At 47.7% G+C, this 20,053-nt stretch overlaps 1 protein-coding gene across 1 annotated transcript in view; it reads right to left on the bottom strand.

Annotated features, from left to right (window-relative positions):
* Nucleotides 1-11,739: 11,739 nt before the first annotated feature.
* The window catches only part of FAM168A (family with sequence similarity 168 member A), an 80,020-nt gene continuing 71,706 nt past the window's right edge, over nucleotides 11,740-20,053 (bottom strand). Inside the window, exons 4-7 of the mRNA XM_039364731.1 lie at nucleotides 17,163-17,305; nucleotides 16,167-16,341; nucleotides 14,723-14,853; nucleotides 11,740-12,583 (exon numbers count right to left, since the gene is read on the bottom strand). Coding sequence (XP_039220665.1) covers nucleotides 14,741-14,853; nucleotides 16,167-16,341; nucleotides 17,163-17,305 — 431 coding nt within the window. The 3' untranslated portion in view covers nucleotides 11,740-12,583; nucleotides 14,723-14,740. The remainder of the gene's footprint in view (nucleotides 12,584-14,722; nucleotides 14,854-16,166; nucleotides 16,342-17,162; nucleotides 17,306-20,053) is intronic.

Genomic DNA, 20,053 nt, shown 5'->3' with positions numbered 1-20,053 from the left:
CCACTGATTAATTGTCCTCACTGTCAGGAAGTTTCTCCTTAGTTCTAGGTTGCTTCTCCCCTTGATTAGTTGAGTAAATGGCTCCTACCCTATGAGTAACCGGTGAGTGGGTTATACCCAGCGAATCCCGCTGGAAGGGTTTCAGCTTGGATGGGATCCTAGAGGCCATCCAGCCCAACCCCCTGCTTGGGCCAGGAATCTACTGGGTGAGATCTGGAGAACAGCCCACCGGTTTTTGTGCTCAGTGGACCTTCTGTGCAATTGGGACCTTCTTTAGAACTGAACGCCTGAGATTGGACAGCCATTTGTCTGAAATGGTAAAGGGTCTCCTGCTTAAACGGGGCTGGACTAGAAGACCTCCAAGGTCCCTTCCAAGTCTATCGTTTTGTTCACAACAGCCATTTTCTGCATCCTGCCCTAGAGATAGGGGGTTGATCACCTGGTGGGACATCTTCTCCAAAGACCAATCTCCTCCTTCCCCACCTGGTCAGCCTTCTCAAGGTTAAAGGTGACCAAATACCTGATCTTCCTTCTTACTGATGACTTCCGGCCTCTCTCCGTCCATCTGCAAGTGCAATATCCAGATTTGGTGCCAAGAAGCCAAACCCAGTAATAGGACTTCCAATGCTTTGAAAACCTTAATGACTCACAAAGTCCATGCTGTGAGCACAGAGGCTCAACCAGGTCAGTTGAAGTCCTGATGTCCGGGTTCACATGACACAAAAGCCGATTGGCTGACTTTGGGCCAATCACCAGGAGACGGTGAGTTCTAGTCCTGCCTGAGACACGAAAGCTGGCTGGCTGACTTTGGGCCAATCATCAGGAGACGGTGAGTTCTAGTCCCGCCTGAGACATGGAAGCTGGCTGGGTGACTTTGGGCCAATCGCCAGGAGACGGTGAGTTCTAGTCCCGCTTTAGGCATGGAAGCTGGCTGGGTGACTTTGGACCAATCACCAGGAGACGGTGAGTTCTAGTCTCGCCTTGGGTACATTTCGCACTCGAGACAGTGGGAGATGCTGCTGCAGAGAATGTACCTATTTGGCTTTAAAACGCCCAAGGAAATGCTTGCAAATGAGGAGAACTAATGAAGGGTCAACACCCGTTTTCCAATTCTGTTTTGGGCTGCTGCTTCTCAACCTTGGCCATGTTCAGCTGGGTGGACGACGACTCCCAGAATTCTGGGAGTTGAAGTCCATCAGTCTTAACGTTGCCCCGGTTGAGAAGCCACTACTAATGCAAAGGGACACCCATCTAAAAGAATGACATTTTACTGAACATTTAATTCCTCCAGTTGTTCTTTTACTACTATTATTATTATTATTTGGAAGGGGGATCTGAAGGCATCCCCGGCTGGCCCTGGGAAATGCCTCGGTTGAGCTGCACGCAAACTGTCTGCTCCAAGGTCCCTTCCAGCTCTATTCCTATTCCTATTCTTTCTTTTTCTATTCTATATTTCTATTCTATTTCTATTCTATTCTGTTGTTCTGTTCTTCATTCCTTCTATTCTATTCCATTCTATATTTCTATTCTATTCCTATTCTATTTGTTCTGTTCTGTTCTATTCTATTCTTCATTCCTTCAATTCCATTCTATATTTCTATTCTATTCCTATACTTATTCTATTCTGTATTTCTATTCTGTTCTGTTCTTTCTATTCTATTCTTCATTCCTTCTATTCTATTCCATTCTATATTTCTATTCTATTGCATTCTATTCTATATTTCTATTCTATTCCTATTCTATTTTGTATTTGTTCTGTTCTGTTGTTCTGTTCTATTCTTCATTCCTTCAATTCCATTCTATATTTCTATTCTATTCCTATACCTATTCTATTCTGTATTTCTATTCTGTTCTCTTTTTTCTATTCTATTCTTCATTCCTTCTATTCTATTCCATTCTATATTTCTATTCTATTGTATTCTATTCTATATTTCTATTCTACTCCTATTCTATTCTGTATTTCTATTCTCTGTTGTATTCTATTCTTTCTATTCTATTCTTCATCTATTCTATTCCATTCCATTCTATATTTCTATTCTATGCCTATTCTATTGTTCTGTTGTTCTGTTCTGTTCTTCATTCCCTCTATTCTATTCCTATATTTCTATTGTTTCTATTCTATATTTCTACTCTATTCCTATACCTATTCTATTCTGTATTTCTATTCTGTTCTTTCTATTCTATTCTTCATTCCTTCTATTCTATTCCATTCTATATTTCTATTCTATTCCTATTCTATTTATTCTGTTCTGTTCTATTCTATTCTTCATTCCTTCAATTCCATTCTATATTTCTATTCTATTCCTATACCTATTCTATTCTGTATTTCTATTCTGTTCTTTTTTCTATTCTATTCTTCATTCCTTCTATTCTATTCCATTCTATATTTCTATTCTATTGTATTCTATTCTATATTTCTATTCTACTCCTATTCTATTCTGTATTTCTATTCTGTTGTATTCTATTCTTTCTATTCTATTCTTCATCTATTCTATTCCATTCCATTCTATATTTCTATTCTATGCCTATTCTATTGTTCTGTTGTTCTGTTCTGTTCTTCATTCCCTCTATTCTATTCCTATATTTCTATTGTTTCTATTCTATATTTCTACTCTATTCCTATACCTATTCTATTCTGTATTTCTATTCTGTTCTTTCTATTCTATTCTTCATTCCTTCTATTCTATTCCATTCTATATTTCTATTCTATTCCTATTCTATTTATTCTGTTCTGTTCTATTCTATTCTTCATTCCTTCAATTCCATTCTATATTTCTATTCTATTCCTATACCTATTCTATTCTGTATTTCTATTCTGTTCTTTTTTCTATTCTATTCTTCATTCCTTCTATTCTATTCCATTCTATATTTCTATTCTATTGTATTCTATTCTATATTTCTATTCTACTCCTATTCTATTCTGTATTTCTATTCTGTTGTATTCTATTCTTTCTATTCTATTCTTCATCTATTCTATTCCATTCCATTCTATATTTCTATTCTATGCCTATTCTATTGTTCTGTTGTTCTGTTCTGTTCTTCATTCCCTCTATTCTATTCCTATATTTCTATTGTTTCTATTCTATATTTCTACTCTATTCCTATACCTATTCTATTCTGTATTTCTATTCTGTTCTTTCTATTCTATTCTTCATTCCTTCTATTCTATTCCATTCTATATTTCTATTCTATTCCTATTCTATTTGTTCTGTTCTGTTCTATTCTATTCTTCATTCCTTCAATTCCATTCTATATTTCTATTCTATTCCTATACTTATTCCATTCTGTATTTGTATTCTATTTCTATTCTACTCTACTCTTATCTATTTTGAATATGGTCGCCTGATCTGGAGCAACGTCTCCCAGTTTAGACAAACTCCTTTACTAAGATAAAGTCACAAATAGCCTGGGGCCAAAACGAAGCATGACTCTCTCTGTAACCCCATCACTGCAAAGGAACGTCCACACACTTGTGTTCTTTAACACCTTTAAAATGCCCTGAAGGAAAAAGAATCAAGAGAAACAGATTCTGCTGCTAAATGCACTAGCTGGAGGGATCCAGCAGAGGGCGCTCTTCCACAAGGAAAGTCCAGGGCTGGGCATAGAGAGGAAAGGAAAGGAGGGGGAGAGAGAGATTGGTGTACAAAGTCCTTGACATACAACAATTCGTTTAGTGACCAAAGCTACAAGTGCAGGGAGTTATGACCGTTTTTCACACTTACGATGGTTGCGGCATCCCCCATGGCCATATGATCGAAATTTGGATGCTTGGCAACGGACTCGTATTTACGACGGCTGCAGTGTCCCGGGGTTAACCTTCTGACAAGCAAAGTCAATGGGGAAGTTGGATTCACTTAACGACTGCATGATTCACTTAACAACTGCCGTGATTCACTTGACAACCTCGACCAAAAAAAAAAAAAAAAAAAGTAGCCAAATCGGGCACCACTCACTTTTAACAACCGCCTTCTTTAGCAGCGGAAATTATCCCAATTGGGGGCGTCGTAAAGCGAGGACCACCTGTATATATATCTCTCCCTCTTTATCTATCCCTGAATTTCTTCCCCCTCGATTATAAAAAAAAAAACCCTAGTAGCAAACACCAAGATGGACTAAAAAACTGGCGTTTTAATTTTTTTATTTTTAAATGGACTTTTTGACATGTCGCGCAATTTTGAAAATGGCGGAGCTTCCCTTGATTGATGACAAACGGTAACAAAATCGTGGGAAGCCGATTTTGCAAACCCCACACTTTGTGTTTTGAAAAGTCGGCGGCTCTCCGCGGTTCATGGGGTTTTCTGTGTGAAATCCACCAACTTCTGCCTTTTTCGGGGTATCCCACTTCTGCCACCAGCCCCTCCACCTTCTTTTTGCCCACGAGCTACAGGTTTAGTCCTTGATTTACAGTCATTCACTTAGTGACAGTTTGAAGTTGTAATGGCATTGAAAAATGTGACTTGACTTATGGCCATTTTTCACACTTATGACTGTTGCAGTGTCCGCAGGGTCACTTGATCAGAATTTCGATTCCTGGCAACGGATTCCTATTTGTGACGGCCGCAATGTGCTGTGATCCTTTGTCGGCCTTCGGACAAGCAAAGTCAAATGGGGAAGCTGGATTCACTTAACAACTGCATGATTCACTTAACAACGGTGGCAAAATGGGGACAAAAACTCATTGAACGATCTGTCTCGCTTAGCAACATAAATTGGAGGGGCTCACTTGTGGCCTGTAAGTTGACGATTACCTGCAGGTTGGAAGTTTGAATCCCGTTAAGCAAAACCATCCGTTCCATTTGAAAGCAGACACTTTTGAAATCAAGACTCAAGATCTTGGTGGTGTTTTTTTTTAATATTTCTTTTTTTGGAAATATTTTTAATAGTTTTATCGAATGTTCTACAATCTTACAGTAAATATCGTACAGTTACAAACTCTTGGCTTTAAATCTGTCCCGAGAGATCACTACTTGATCTTCAGAACGAAATCATGAGCGTTATGGATTTACACGTCATATTCACAAGTTGTGACTTGAGGGTTAGGGGGGTTAGGGGGGCAGGAGATTGGGGGAGGTGGGGGGGGCTTTTCCAATACACCAGTTCTACCCCACTGCCCCCCCTCCCTCTCCGCCGGATTAAAAAACCTTAAGATTGAAAGCGTGGAAGACTCTCATTTCCAGTAAAAAGGTTTTAAAAGAGATTTAACGGAATTAAAACTCTGCGGGCCGGATAATTAAAGAGAAATATATCGGCGGACCCCCGTTGCAAAGGGCTTCCCATCTCAAGAGCCCACCGTCTTCCGCCGTGGACTGCAAATTACTTTATGTAAGAAACTCCAACTATAAGGTAGTCCTCGACTTAATAATAATAATTAAAATAAAGTTGGAAGGGGCCTCAGAGGTCATCTAGTCCAACCCGGTGTTCAGGCATTTTTTTTACTTGTAACGGTTCATTTAGCGACCGTGCAAAAGAACCAGGAAAAACGGGACTTATGAACAATTTTCACACTTTACAACTGCTGCGGTGGTCGTGGTCACGCAATCAAAATTCAAACACTTGGCAACTGGCATGTACTTTCGACGGTTGCGGTGTCCTGGGGGGTGTCATGTGACCCCCTTTTGCAACCTTCCGACAAGCAAAAAGTGGGGAAGCCGGATTCACTTAACAGCTGCACGACTAACTTAAAAACCACAGATAAAAAGGGTCATAAAATGGGGCAAAGCTCAAGTAACTGTCTTTGCTTCGCCACGTAAATTTTGGGCTCCGTTGTGGTCGTAACTAGAGGACTAACAGCATTCACCTCAACAAGAAGCTATGCGTTCCAAAGGGTTCTCCATAGCCTCCCGAAACATCCGAGCCATTCAACGTTGCTCTAGAGGACAGGTGGAGAACGCTGGTCCCTTAAGGACCTCTGGACTTCAACTCCCAGAATTCCTCAGCCAGCAACTATGTCCCTTAATGACTGCTGGACTTCAACTCCCAGAATTCCTCAGCCAGCAACTATGTCCCCTTTACGACCTCTGGACTTCAACTCCCAGAATTCCTCAGCCAGCCGGGGAGCCTGAACATGGCTGACTCAGGAATTCTGGGAGTTGAAGTCCACAAGTCATAAAGGTGCCACCGTTCCCCACCTCTTCTCTCATGCAACCCCCCCCAAAAAAGACCTTTAAATAACAGTAATGGCAGAACAAAGGAAGGGGAGGGAAAACGGCAGGTCATGATAGACAGGAGCCAAAGACTTGAGCTAATAATAATAATAATTAATAATAATAAAGTTGGAAGGGACCTTGGAGGTCATGTAGTCCAACCCCCTGCTCAGGCAGGAAACCCTATACCATTTCAGACAAATGGCTGTCCAGTCTCTTCTTAAAAACTTCCAGTGTTGGGAGCTTCTTTATGGCTGGGGGGGGGGGTTCTGGCTGCTTCTTTCTGGCTGGGGGGGCACTACAGATGCCCGACCGGTGTTGGGTGGGGCCAATGTGTCCATTAATATGCATCGTTGGAGATGGGGGGCAGGTGGGCCTTTTCCTGCTCCCCCAAACAGGTTTGAAAAGGGGGAATATAGTGGGGAGGGGGTTGTTTCCTAATTCATGGGAAGGGGGGGTGCCTGTGGCATGGACCCCTGAAATGAGGACAGAGAGGGGGGGGCTCAACTCCAAAGCGGGGGCCAAGCTGGCTCAGGAATTCTGGGGGTTGAAGTCCACGAGTCGCAAAGGGGCCACCGTTCCCCCACCTCTTCTCTAGAGCGAGCATCAATCGTGCAACCCCCCCCAAAAGACCTTTAAATAACACTTAGAGTAATGGCGGGGGGGGGGGGCATAGCAGGTGGTCAAAGACAGGAGCCAAAGACTTGGGTTGGTTCTTTCTGGAGTCCTGATCTGGGGGGGCTGGGGGGGGTCACAGGTGCCCAACCTTAAATGTGGAGAGGTGGTGGGGGTCACTTCCAAAGCAGGGACCAAGTTGCCAATGCAGGTCATCCTCCGTTTACAAAACCCTTTGTTTACCGACCGTCTCGAAGTTACGACGGCGCTTTTAAAAACACGACTTCCGCGCAATCCTCACTCTGACGGCCACTGCAGTGTCCCTATGGCCGAAATTTGGCCTCTGGGCAGTGTGTTTACGGCAGCTGTGGAGTCAACCGCTCGCCATGTGCAGCCACCTGACAAGCAGCTCATGGGGGGGGGGAAGCCGGATTTGCCGAACGGCCGAGATTCATTTAACGACGGCAACGATCCGCTCAAGCACCGTGAGCAAAAGGCATGACATCAAACGAGACTCGGTAAACAACGGCCTGGCTTAGCTACGTTTCCGGCTGTGGTCGTAAGTTGAGGACTACCTGTATAATTTGGTTTTTTTTCCTGGCCACAAATGTCTGGCTCTCAGGATTCATGACGGGGTCATTTGGGGGGGGGGCTCCAAATGCTACTCAGCTCTTTTGGCCGATTGCCTTCACTCCCTGCCCGATTTCAGATTATACACTTTATACAGCTATATACAATGGGAAGTCCGACGGTTGAGAATGGGGCTGCTCGGGCATCTTAGTGAGGACCATCTGCATGGTTGTCTTGTCAAACGGTTTCCCTAGCATTGCACCAGCGAAAACGGGCACCGTTAATACCAAAAAGCAAGCAGAATAAAAGAGCTGGAGGTCATCTAGTCCAACCCCCTGCTCAGGCAGGAAACCCTATACCATTTCAGACAAATGGCTGTCCAGTCTCTTCTTAAAAACCTCCAGTGTTGGAGCATTCATCGCTTCTGGAGGCAGGTAGTTCCACTGGTTAATTGTTCTCACTGTCAGGAAGTTTCTCCTTAGTTCTAGGTTGCTTCTCTCCTTAATGAGTTTCCACCCGTTGCTTCTTGTCCTGCCTTCAGGGGCTTTGGGGAATAGCTTGACTGCCTCTTCTTTGGGGTAGCCCCTGAGATACTGGAAGGCTGCTATCATGTCCCCCCTCGTCCTTCTCTTCGTTAAACTAGACATACCCAATTCCAGCAACCGTTCCGTATACGTTTCAGCCTCCAGTCCCCTGATCATCTTTGTTGCTCTTCTCTGTACTCTTTCCAGAGTCTCAACATCTTTTTTACATCGTGGTGACCAAAACTGGATGCAGGATTCCAAGTGTGGCCTTACCAAGGCCTTGTAAAGTGGTATTAACACTTCACGTGATCTTGATTCTTTCCCTCTGTTAATGCAATTTAGGATTGTGTTGGCCTTTTTGGCAGCTGCAGCGCACGGTTGGCTGATGTTTAAGTGATGGTCCGCTAGGACTCCGAGATCCCTCTCACAGCGAGTTCCTAGTGAGGGCTGGTCGGCTGGACGTACTCCTAGAGTTGACCACCTCTCTCTAAGTCTTGACAATCCCTGGGTCTTCTCTCTGTGACCTGCCTTCAGCTGTGCTGGTTGGGGGAATTCTGGGAGTTGAAGTCCGCACGTGGACAAGCTGCCAAGATTGAAGCCTTCAACCCTATCTCCAGCAACATTTAGAGTCTCCTTCCTTCCTGAAACTCTCTCCAGAAGCTATCCAGAACTTCCCAATCTCTCTCCAGAAGCTATCCAGAACTTCCCAATCTCTCCCCCCAGAAGCTATCCAGAACTTCCCCAACTCTCTCTCCAGAAGCTATCCGGAACTTCCCAAACTCTCTCTCCAGAACTTCCCAAACTCTCTCCAGAAGCTATCCAGAACTTCCCAAAACTCTCTCCAGAAGCTATCCGGAACTTCCCAAAACTCTCTCTCCAGAAGCTATCCGGAACTTCCCAATCTTTCTCCAGAAGCTATCCAGAACTTCCCCCAAAACCTCTCTCCAGAAGCTATCCAGAACTTCCCAAAACTCTCTCTCCAGAAGCTATCCAGAACTTTCCAAAACTCTCTCTCCAGAAGCTATCCGGAACTTCCCAATCTCTCTCCCCAGAAGCTATCCAGAACTTCCCAACTCTCTCTCCAGAAGCTATCCAGAACTTCCCAAAACTCTCTCTCCAGAAGCTATCCAGAACTTCCCAAAACTCTCTCTCCAGAAGCTATCCGGAACTTCCCCCAAAACCTCTCTCCAGAAGCTATCCAGAACTTCCCAAAACTCTCTCTCCAGAAGCTATCCGGAACTTCCCAAAACTCTCTCTCCAGAACTTTCCAACCTCTCTCCAGAAGCTATCCGGAACTTCCCAATCTCTCTCCCCAGAAGCTATCCAGAACTTCCCAAAACTCTCTCTCCAGAAGCTATCCGGAACTTCCCAAACTCTCTCTCCAGAAGCTATCCAGAACTTCCCAAAACTCTCTCTCCAGAAGCTATCCGGAACTTCCCAAACTCTCTCTCCAGAACTTCCCAAACTCTCTCTCCAGAAGCTATCCAGAACTTCCCAATCTCTCTCAGCCGTTGAATAGCTCTTGAAAGCTTCTGGATCAGAGACCTGAAACTGACACGAACCAATGCCGGCGGGATTTCCACCTTGCCCAATTTCCTAAAAAGGGTCCTGGCTACTCCATGAGGACCCCCTCGGCTGGGCACGGTGGATGCGAGGCAGAAAGGACGTCAACGTCCAAGTCAAGGAGGGTGGCGCTTCAGGAGACCTGGAGGACAGTTGGAATCCCATCACGGTCCCGTCCCAATCTTGACCACACCAGCAGCGCCCCGGCTGGAGATTATCTTTCTTGATAATCTGAGGTTTGGGGGATCTCCAAGCAAGTCCTCGCGGCCCATGGATTCTCCTTCCCAGGATGACTTCGTCTTTCCCTTCTCGTCTTCTGCACGGTTGGTTTGAGGAACTTCAATTCTTCTGGCGGGGGCTTCCCTTGGTCCCAGTTCTACCTTTCCAGCCCCACAGTGGGGTTCCCTTAACACTGGGGGTGGGTGGGTGGGTTCCTCTGTTCCCCACTCCCAGGTGGGTTCAAGACAACCTTCATTTGGGTGCTTCCACACATCAACCAGGATCTCGGCAACGTTTTGCCACCACCCCATGTCTGGAGATTCTGACGTTCCCTCGAAAAAGGGGGTCAAGAGGGATGGAGAACCCAACCTGGAACCCAAATGAGATCAGGGAGGTCGTTTTGGGGCCCTGCCCAGAGAAAACCCCCGGGGAGAACTTGGGTTGAGGAGCTCCTGAAGGCCACGTTCATCCACCTGGAACGGGTGGGCAGAGATGAAGTCAGCTTGTCCAAGCGAACCACCGCAGAATCGCCTCACGGCTCTGGTCCTCCGTGCTGAATTTCTTCCAAGCTAACATGGAGAATTTTAATAATAATAATAAAGTTGGAAGGGATCTTGGAGGTCATCTAGTCCAACCCCTTGCTCATATACCAATTTCGGACAAATGGCTGTCTGGTCTCTTCTTAAAAACCTCCAGTGTTGGAGCATTCACCGCTTCTGGAGGCAGGTGGTTCCACTGGTTAATTGTTCTATGGAACAGTTTCGATCCTCTGTTTCAACCTCATGACAGGTAGTCCTCGACTTACGACAATCTGTTTAGTGACCGCTCGGAGTTACAACGGCACTGGGGGAAAATGACTTATGACGCTTTTTCACAATTAACAACCACTGCAGCATCCCCCACGGTCACATTAAAGTTCAGATGCTTGGCAACTGACTTGTACTTATGACGGTTTCACTGTCGGGGGGGGGGTGTCATGCGATCCCCTGTGGCGACCTTCTGACCAGCAAAGTCAACGGGAGGAAAGCCGGATTCACTTCACAACTATCTTGCTAACTTAACAACTTGAGTGATTCACTTAACAACGGTGGCAAGAAAGGTTTGCAAAACGGGGCAAAAACTCACTTAAGAAATGTTTCCACACGGCAACGGAAATTTTGGGCTCAGTTGCGGTCGTAAGCCGAGGACTACCGTTACCACTTCCAGAAGGTCCATTTTGGGGGGGTGAAAGGGGGGAGGTGGGCAAAACCCCATTCTCCCCAAAACAACAGCCGCAACCACAGTGACAAAACTCTTTTTTTTTTTAAAGGATCAAAACATCCAATGCAGTAACAAAAAAAAAAAAGAGGTAGGGTCTCATTCAGGGTCCTGGCTGCCATTTTGACACCTCCCCAAAAGGACACCCTGATATCAGCCTATGCCAGGGGTAGGCAATCTGGGCTCTTTTATGCCTCATGGACTTCAACTCCCAGAATTCCTGAGCCAGCCATGCTGAGGGGAAAGAGAGAGGTTTCCAAGCTGAGCCATGCTGGCTCAGGAATTCTGGGAGTTGAAGTCCACGAGTTATGAAGGGGCCATAGTTCCATGTTGGCTGAGGAATTCTGGGAGTTTAAGTCCACGAGTCATGAAGAGGCCTTAGTTCCCCCATGCTGGCTGAGGAATTCTGGGAGTTGAAGTCCACAAGTCATGAAGGGGCCTTAGTTCCCCCATGCTGGCTGAGGAATTCTGGGAGTTGAAGTCCACAAGTCATGAAGGGGCCTTAGTTCCCCCATGCTGGCTGAGGAATTCTGGGAGTTGAAGTCCACAAGTCATGAAGAGGCCATATTCCCCCATGCTGGCTCAGGAATTCTGGGAGTTGAAGTCCACGAGTCATGAAGGGGCCAGTTCCCCCATGCTGGCTAGGGAATTCTGGGAGTTGAAGTCCAGCCATCTTAAAGTTGCTGAGGTAGAGAACTACTGCTCTAGTCATCTTTCTCCCTCTAGATCAGGGTTTCTCAACCTTGGCAACTTTCAGAAGGATGGACTTCAACTCCCAGAATTCCTGAGCCAGCCATGCTGAGGGGAAAGGGAGAGGTTTCCAAGCTGAGCCATGCTGGCTCAGGAATTCTGGGAGTTGAAGTCCACGAGTCATGAAGGGGCCATAGTTCCCCTATGCTGCCTCAGGAATTCTGGGAGTTGAAGTCCACAATTCATAAAAGAGCCCAGATTGCCTATCCCTGGCCTATGCTAATGTAAGAACTACCCCTTTCTTTCAAAGAGATGGGGGGAGTGGAAGCGGATCCCATGATGAAAGCACGCAATACGTGCCAATTCTCTGTCAGGGAGGCTCTCTAAAACCCAGGTGGGCCCTGCCACGTATCTCACATCCTCTGGCCACGTACAAAGTGCCGAGATCCACGTTTCAGTGGGAACGACCCATGGAATCCCGAGGCCTAGCTGGACAGCACCCATTTTCTTGAATTGTGTTATGGAGGAGCGTGAAGAAGGGAGGGGACGGGCTTCCTGGAGGAGGAGTGGGTGGGTGGGTGGGTGAGAAATGTGGGTGGGCTCTTCTTGGTCCCTCCAGAAACCTAAAGGTGGAATTATCCCTCCCCCCGCTCCCCCCACCCCGAGGAACCCGCATGGATCATGAACGGACAGATGGCCTCAGGAGGTCCCGGCCACGCTCAATGGAGGGAAATGGAGACCAAGGCAGCGGAAAACAACGATAGGGTTCAACGGAGTGGACCCTAGAGGGAAGGGGAAAGGGGGGTGGGTGGGGGGAGAAGGGTCCGGCTTTGGCCCCAAAGAAGTCAAAAATTAAACGCAAAATTAAAATCCGAGAGAGCGCGTCGGGTGACCATTGAGATGGGAGGGGGGGCGTTTTTCACTTTTGCTGGCAATGCCCAGATGCCCGGAGGGGGGGCTGCTCCTTCGCGCCAGGTTGCATCCGATGTCTTGACTCCAGATCTGTCCGGGAGGGGGGGGGGGAGAGAGAGAGAAGGAAAGGAGCAGAGTTTGAGACCCGGGTTCGAATTTCCCTCTCCCTCCTTTCAGCTTTTTCTCCTCGGCTGCACCAGAGGCACAAATGAATTAAAAGAGGCTCTGGGTGTTCGGTCATTTTTCCGAGCTCTTGAAATGCTCGATTAGTCTTAAATGTTGCATGAATTTTCTCCTTCCCCGCTCGCTCACTCACTCACTCCCTTCCCCTGCCTCTTCCTCCCTTCCTTCCTGTCTTCCTCCCTCCCTTCCTTCTTCCTTTCTTTCTTTGCTTCCTTTCTTCCTCCCTCCATTCCCCTTCCCTTCGCCTTCCATCAATCCTTCCTTCCTTCCTTTCTCCCTTCTTCCACTTTCCTTCCTTTCTTCCTTCCTCCATTCTCCCTTCTTTTTCCATCCTTCCTTTCTCCTCCCTTTCTTCCTTCCCTCCCTCCCTCCCTTCTGCCTCTCCCCCTTCCTGCCTTCCTGCCTTCCTCCATCCCTCTCCCTCCCCTCCTTCTTCCTCTTTCCTTCCTTCCTCCATCTCTCCTTCCTTCTTCCCTTCTTTCCTTCCTTCCTCCGTTCCCCCTCCCTTCTCCTTCCATCAATCCTTCCTCCCTCTCCCTTCTCCTTCCTTCTTTTCTCCTTCCCTTTCTTCCCTCCTTCCCTTTTCTTTTCCTTCCTTCCTTCCATCCTTCTCCCTCCCACTCTTTCTTTCTTTCTTTCTTTCTTTCTTTCTTTCTTTCTTTCTTTTTATCTATCTATCTATCTATCTATCTATCTATCTATCTATCTATCTATCTATCTATCTATCTATCTATCTACCTACCTACCTACCTACCTACCTACCTTCCTTCCTTCCTTCCTTCCTTCCTTCCTTCCTTCCTTCTCTTCTTCCCCCAATCTCCATAAAAAGACAGAACCCTTTAAGACACTTTGCCACCCAGCAAATATCCACCCTAAAGAATAGAAAAGAGTTGGAAGGGACCTGGGGTATTCTGGGAGTTGAAGTCCACCCATCTTAAAATGGCTCAGGTTGGGAAGCACCGCTCCAGGGCTGGGCTCTCCAAACTGGGCGACTTTAAAACTTGTGGACTTCAATTCCCAGAATTCCCCAGCCGGCATGGCCGACTGAGGAATTCTGGGAGTTGAAGTCCACAAGTCTTTATAGCTGCCAAGTCTGGAGAGTCCTCTTTCTAGGGCAGGGGTAGGCAACCTTGGCTCTTTTATGACTCATGGACTTCAATTCCCAGAATTCCTGAGCCAGCATGGCTCAATTTGGAAACCTCTCCCTTTTCCCTCAGCATGGCTGGCTCAGGAATTCTGGGAGTTGAAGTCCACGAGTCATGAAGGGGCCATAGTTCCCCCATGTTGGCTGAGGAATTCTGGGAGTTGAAGTCCACGAGTCATGAAGGGGCCATAGATCCTCCATGCTGGCTCAGGAATTCTGGGAGTTGAAGTCCGCGAGTCATAAAAGAGCCAAGTTTGCCTACCCCTGTTCTAGGGAGATCAGTCAACGTGCACTGGGGGGGGGGGGGAAAGAATGCTATAAAATGAGGGAAGGACTTCAACTCCCAGAATTCCTAGACAGCACGCAGAGACTTCTGGCCCTTGAAGTCCACCCCGCAGGGAGAGTAGCAAAGAGTGGATGCAAAGGGACAACAGCGCTACCAGACCACCCTTAGGGACTCCTTTTCCAATGTCTAAGCCAAGTTGGAGCTCTGGCATCACAAAGGCCCAATTTTGTGACCCAATCCTTCCGCAGAGGTTTCCCAGAAGAGGCAGGAGTTATCTCTTCAGTCATTGGTGTCTCCTGCTGGAGTGGGGGGCTGGACTAGATGGCCTCCAAGGTCCCTCCCAGCTCTCTGATTCTTTCTACCCACTTCAAAAGGATGAGAGTCTTAGACAGGGGGTCTTCAAACCTGGCCCTTTGATGACTTGTGGACTTCAACTCCTAGAATTCCTCAGCCAGCATCGCTGGCTGAGGAATTCTGGGAGTTGAAGTCCACAAGTCATCAAAGGGCCAGGTTTGAAGACCCCCTGGTCTTAGATGTCCCCTGGACCCCCAATTCCTCTGAGCTTGGCCTCCCTCCAACCAGCCCCCCCCCCGGGGGAAGACGCCCTGCTACTCACATGGGCTGGCCAATGGAATTACCAATGGGGAGGGATATAGCTGTAGGCGGGGGTCCCCTGCGCCCGGTACGTTGGCACTGAGACGGGATGCGCCCCCCGCGCGGTGTGTTGTGGGGTCGTCAGCAGAGTCCCTGTGACGGGGGGGGGGGGAAGGAAAAACAAATTTAGAATGGCCGCCGGTAGATTCCACCATTTTCCTGAAGCATCATGCAGCTTGGCTCACTGGCTCGAGCTAGCGGAGAAAGTTCCCCAGCTGGCTGTGGTCCCGAGGGTGGCCCCCAGGAAGGGCCGCCAAACTGAGGGGTCAGCCTGGTCCCGAATCTGCTTTTCTGCTCTTGCCTTAAGGTTTAACTTAGGAGCTACAGAATAAGTCTTGGACAAAGTCGAACTCGGCACCGCTTCGTTTAGTGACTTCATTTAGTGACCATTTCAACTTACGACGCCACTGGGAAAAAAACCCGCTTAGGACAGTGGTTCTCAACCTGTGGGTCGGGACCCCATTTGGGGTCGAACGATCATTTCACGGGGATCGCCAAACAACGCAGTCCGCCATTTTCTTTTCCCCCTTTTCCTTAGCTGTGCTACTCCCTTTTATTCTATTGGCTTTTGAAAGCCAATAGAATAGACTCTCTTGAATAGAGTCTAATTCTATTGGCTTTCAAAAGCCAATAGGAATTGTCCAGGCTGTCTCTGCCCTGCTGAGCCCGCCAAAAGTCCCATTCTGCAAACGATGCTGCACCAGCTGAGTAGTCCTCGACTTACGACCGGTTGAGTAGTCCTCGACTTATGACCGGTTGGGGGAGGGTCGCGGCATTAAAAAGGTTGAGAACCACTGGCTTAGGACCATTTCCCACACCGCCGTTGCAGCATCAAATGACCAAATTGCAGACACTTGGGTAACTGACTCGTATTTATGACGGGTCGCCGCGTCCCCAGGGGGTCACCTGATCCCCTTTCGTGACCGTCTGACAAGTCAATGGGGCAGGGGGAGACGGATTCACTTAACAACCATGTTACTCCCTTAACAACTGCAGTGATTCCTATAAGAAAAGCAGGGAGATCCTACAACGGGGCAAAGTTCACTTAAGGACCGTCTCGCTTAGCGACATGTTAGGATTGGGAAAGGCAAATCCATCCACTTAACAACTGGGTTTCTAATTGAACAACTGCAGCAGTTCGCTTAACCCATTTAACAACCGTCTCGCTTAGCGACGGAAAACCGGGGCTCAAGAGCGGTCGTAAGTCGAGGACCACCTGTGATGAATTTAATGCGTCGCTTACGAAGCGTTAATCTACTCCGGGGCTCCAAAGTCCACCTGGCTGGGCAGGATGGGGCCTGGAGTCCAGCAGACGGGAGCGATAAGTAAAGTTGGATGATGCTCGTGTGTGTGTGTGTGTGTGTGTGTGTGTGTGTGTGTGTGTTCCTTGGCCTCGGCCCCTGTACCTGCTGACATCGCCATGGTAGCCCCGGCCACCATCCCCATCGCTACGCTGTTGGTCCTCGGAGCAGCGACGGGCGCTGGGTAAATCGCCGAAGGGATGCTGTTGGGCTGGACCACCGTAGTGTGATGGATGACGTGAGGCTGAGCTGCGTAGACGGGCTGTGTGTAGTACGCCCCCTGTTTGCGGTGGGAGAAAGGACGCTAAGCGAGACGCTTCGGCAATGGCGCCATGCAGCTCCGTGGGTGGGTGGGGGCAAGAAAACATCCAAGCTTAAAGGGTATAAAAGAACTCACAGCTCCTCCTCCTCCCTTCTAGCACTGATGATGTTCCCTAGTTGGGTCATGAAACGTCTGCAAGAAAACCACCCAGCTCAGAGAGCACCAAGGACCCCACAATTCTCCTCCTCCTCCTCCTCCACCACCACCACCACCACCTCTCTGCAAACTCCTCTCCCTTCTAGCACTGATGATGTTCCCTAGTTGGGTCATGAAACGTCTGCAAGAAAAGAACCAAGCTCAGAGAGCACCAAGGACCCCACAATTCTCCTCCTCCTCCTCCTCCTCCTCCTCCTCCTCCTCCTCCTCCTCCTCCTCCTCCTCCTCCTCCTCCTCCTCCTCCTCCACCACCACCACCATCACCACCTCTCTGCAAACTCCTCTCCATTCTAGCACTGATGATGTTCCCTAGTTGGGTCATGAAACGTCTGCAAGAAAACCACCCAGCTCAGAGAGCACCAAGGACCCTACAATTCTCCTCCTCCTCCACCACCACCACCACCACCATCACCACCTCTCTGCAAACTCCTCTCCATTCTAGCACTGATGATGTTCCCTAGTTGGGTCATGAAAGTCTGCAAGAAAACCACCCAGCCCAGAGACCACCAAGGACCCCGCAGTTCAGCCCGGAGCTACCAAGACCCCCTTCTACTGAAACACCTGCAGCTTCTCTTTTGCCGGCCGCTGCTGGTCAGAGAGACGATGGGCTGTCCCAGACTCACCTGGGCATACAGGTTCTGCTGAGGGTAGGCACTACGAATGGGGTACATTGCCGTCTGATAAGGGCTGGGCGACGCAGAGTAAGGAGGCGGGGCGTTACTACTCTGAGTTGGAGGGACTTTGTAGGGCGTTCCAGCAGGGTATCCTGTGAAGAAAGAAGCAGACTCAAGGACCGGCAAGGTGAGAGGTGAATAAGTTCCCATCGTCCCCATCTCATTTGCTCCCCACCAGAATCGGCGTCCTGCTTCTAAAGCAGGGCTCTTCAAACTTGGCCCTTTTATGACTCGTGGACTTCAACTCCCAGAATTCCTCAGCCAGCATGGGGGAACTATGGCCCCTTCATGACTTGCGGACTTCAACTCCCAGAATTCCTCAGCCAGCATGGGGGAACTATGGCCCCTTCATGACTTGCGGACTTCAACTCCCAGAATTCCTCAGCCAGCATGGGGGAACTATGGCTCCTTTATGATTTGAGGACTTCAACTCCCAGAATTCCTCAGCCAGCATGGGGGAACTATGGCCCCTTCATGACTCGTGGACTTCAACTCCCAGAATTCCTCAGCCAGCATGGGGGAACTGTGGCCCCTTCATGACTCGTGGACTTCAACTCCCAGAATTCCTCAGCCAGCATGGGGGAACTGTGGCCCCTTCATGACTCGTGGACTTCAACTCCCAGAATTCCTCAGCCAGCATGGGGGAACTATGGCCCCTTCATGACTCGTGGACTTCAACTCCCAGAATTCCTCAGCCAGCATGGGGGAACTATGGCCCCTTCATGACTTGTGGACTTCAACTCCCAGAATTCCTGAGCCAGTATGTGGGAGCTATGACCCCTTCATGACTTGTGGACTCCCTCTTCTTTATGGCAGCCCCTGAGACACTGGAAGGCTGCTATCCTGTCCCCCCTCGTCCTTCTCTTCATTAAACTAGACCTACCCAATTCCAGCAACCGTTCCTTATCTTTTTTAGCCTCCAGTCCCCTAATCATCTTTGTTGCTCTTCTCTGCCCTCTTTCTAAAGTCTCAACATCCTTTTTACATTGTAGTGACCAAAACTGGATGCAGTATTCCAAGTGTGGACTTACCAAGGCCTTGTAAAGTGGTATTAACACTTCACGTGATCCTGATTCTATCCCTCTGTTAATGCAGCCCAGCACTGTGTTGGCCTTTTTGGCAGCTGCAGCACACGGCTGGCTCCTATTTAGGCGATGCTCCACTAGGACTCTGAGATCCCTCTTGCAGTTTAATAATAATAAAGTTAGAAAGGACTTTGGAGGTCATCTAGTCCAACCCCCTGCTCAGACAGGAAACTCTATACCATTTCAGACAAATGGCTGTCCAGTCTCTTCTTAAAAACTTCCAGTGTTGGAGCATTCACAGCTTCTGGAGGCAGGTAGTTCCACTGGTTAATTGTTCTAACTGTCAGGAAGTTTCTCCTTATTTCTAGGTTGCTACTAGGTTACTACTATTGACCCAGGTACCACCTATACTATACCTCTGCATTTGAGGTTTGTTGCCTAAATGCAGAACCTTACTTTTTTTTTTTTTTTTACTTTTTACTAACCATGAGCTTTTCTCAGTGAAATACATCTACTCCGTTTAAAGGGTTTTCAGACTATCGTGAGCAACTATCCAGAATGTGGGAAAACACAGCCCGGAAAAATATTTTCTGCTCCTGTTTGCTATCTAATTTTAAAGGACAGAAACATCTGCTTGCAACCAGCCCTTGGCAGCCTTAACTCACAGCGTTGTTTCGAAGCTAAAAACCCCACTTTTTCTCTAAGCAGACCCAAAGATAATATATTCGCCAGGAAATTCTGTAGCTTAAGATCGACTCTCGTCTTTTCAAAATTGTGTTCTTCGCCGTGAGCCAATGGGAGACTCCATATTTTTAAATACTCACATTTTTAAATACTCTTCGTTGTGGGTGTTGGGGTTAGACTGACATGCAGCCAGACAGGTTTTAAATCTAGCTGCGATTTGAGGTTGCTAAGCTCTTGCGTCCTAAATTTGGAAATTTATTTTAAAGCTTAACCCAGCCACGAATCCTCAGCGTCCAAATCAAACTCCTAACTTTTTACGTTACCAAACTGAATTTTGCAGAGTTTTTATTTATTTATTTAAAAGGAGCGGAGATGTTTTCGCAAGCTTTAGCAACAGGGAATACTCGACTTACAACAGTTCATTTAGTGACCGTTCAAAGTTACGACGGCACTGAAAAAAAAGGACTTGTGACCGTTTTGCATACTTAGCGACCGTTACAGCCTCCCCCAGGGTCACGTGATCAAAATATGGCTGTTTTACTCATATTTATGACGGTCGCAGGGTGCCGGGTTGACGTAATCCCCGTCTGTGACCTTCTGACAAACAAAATCAACGGGGGAAGTTGGATCCACTTAGCGACAGGATTCACTCAACTGCAGTGGTTTGCTTAACAACGGTAGCAAAAACAGATCGCTGGCAAAACTCACTTAAGAAAGCCACGCAAATTTGGGGCTCAGTTGTAGTCATAAGATGAGGACTACCTCTATTTCAGTTCTTAATGACGATGTACCTTACGGGAGAGCTTAAAGCAGGGGTCTTTTATGACTCGTGGACTTCAATTCCCAGAATTCCTCAGCCAGCATGGGGGAACTATGGCCCCTTCATGACTCGCAGACTTCAACTCCCAGAATTCCTCAGCCAGCATGGGGGAACTAAGGCCCCTTCATAACTTGCGGACTTCAACTCCCAGAATTCCTGAGCCAGCATGGGGGAACTATGGCCACCTTCATAACTTGCGGACTTCAACTCCCAGAACTCCTCAGCCAGCAGGGGGGAACTATGGCCCCTCATGACTTGGGGACTTCAACTCCCAGAATTCCTCAGCCAGCATGGGGGAACTATCGCCCCTT

This window comes from Crotalus tigris, unplaced genomic scaffold (assembly GCF_016545835.1).
Source record: "Crotalus tigris isolate CLP2741 ecotype Arizona unplaced genomic scaffold, ASM1654583v1 scf7180000019840.826796, whole genome shotgun sequence".
NCBI classification, from domain to species: domain Eukaryota; kingdom Metazoa; phylum Chordata; class Lepidosauria; order Squamata; family Viperidae; genus Crotalus; species Crotalus tigris.
This window is presented reverse-complemented; position numbering and strand designations above follow the sequence as displayed.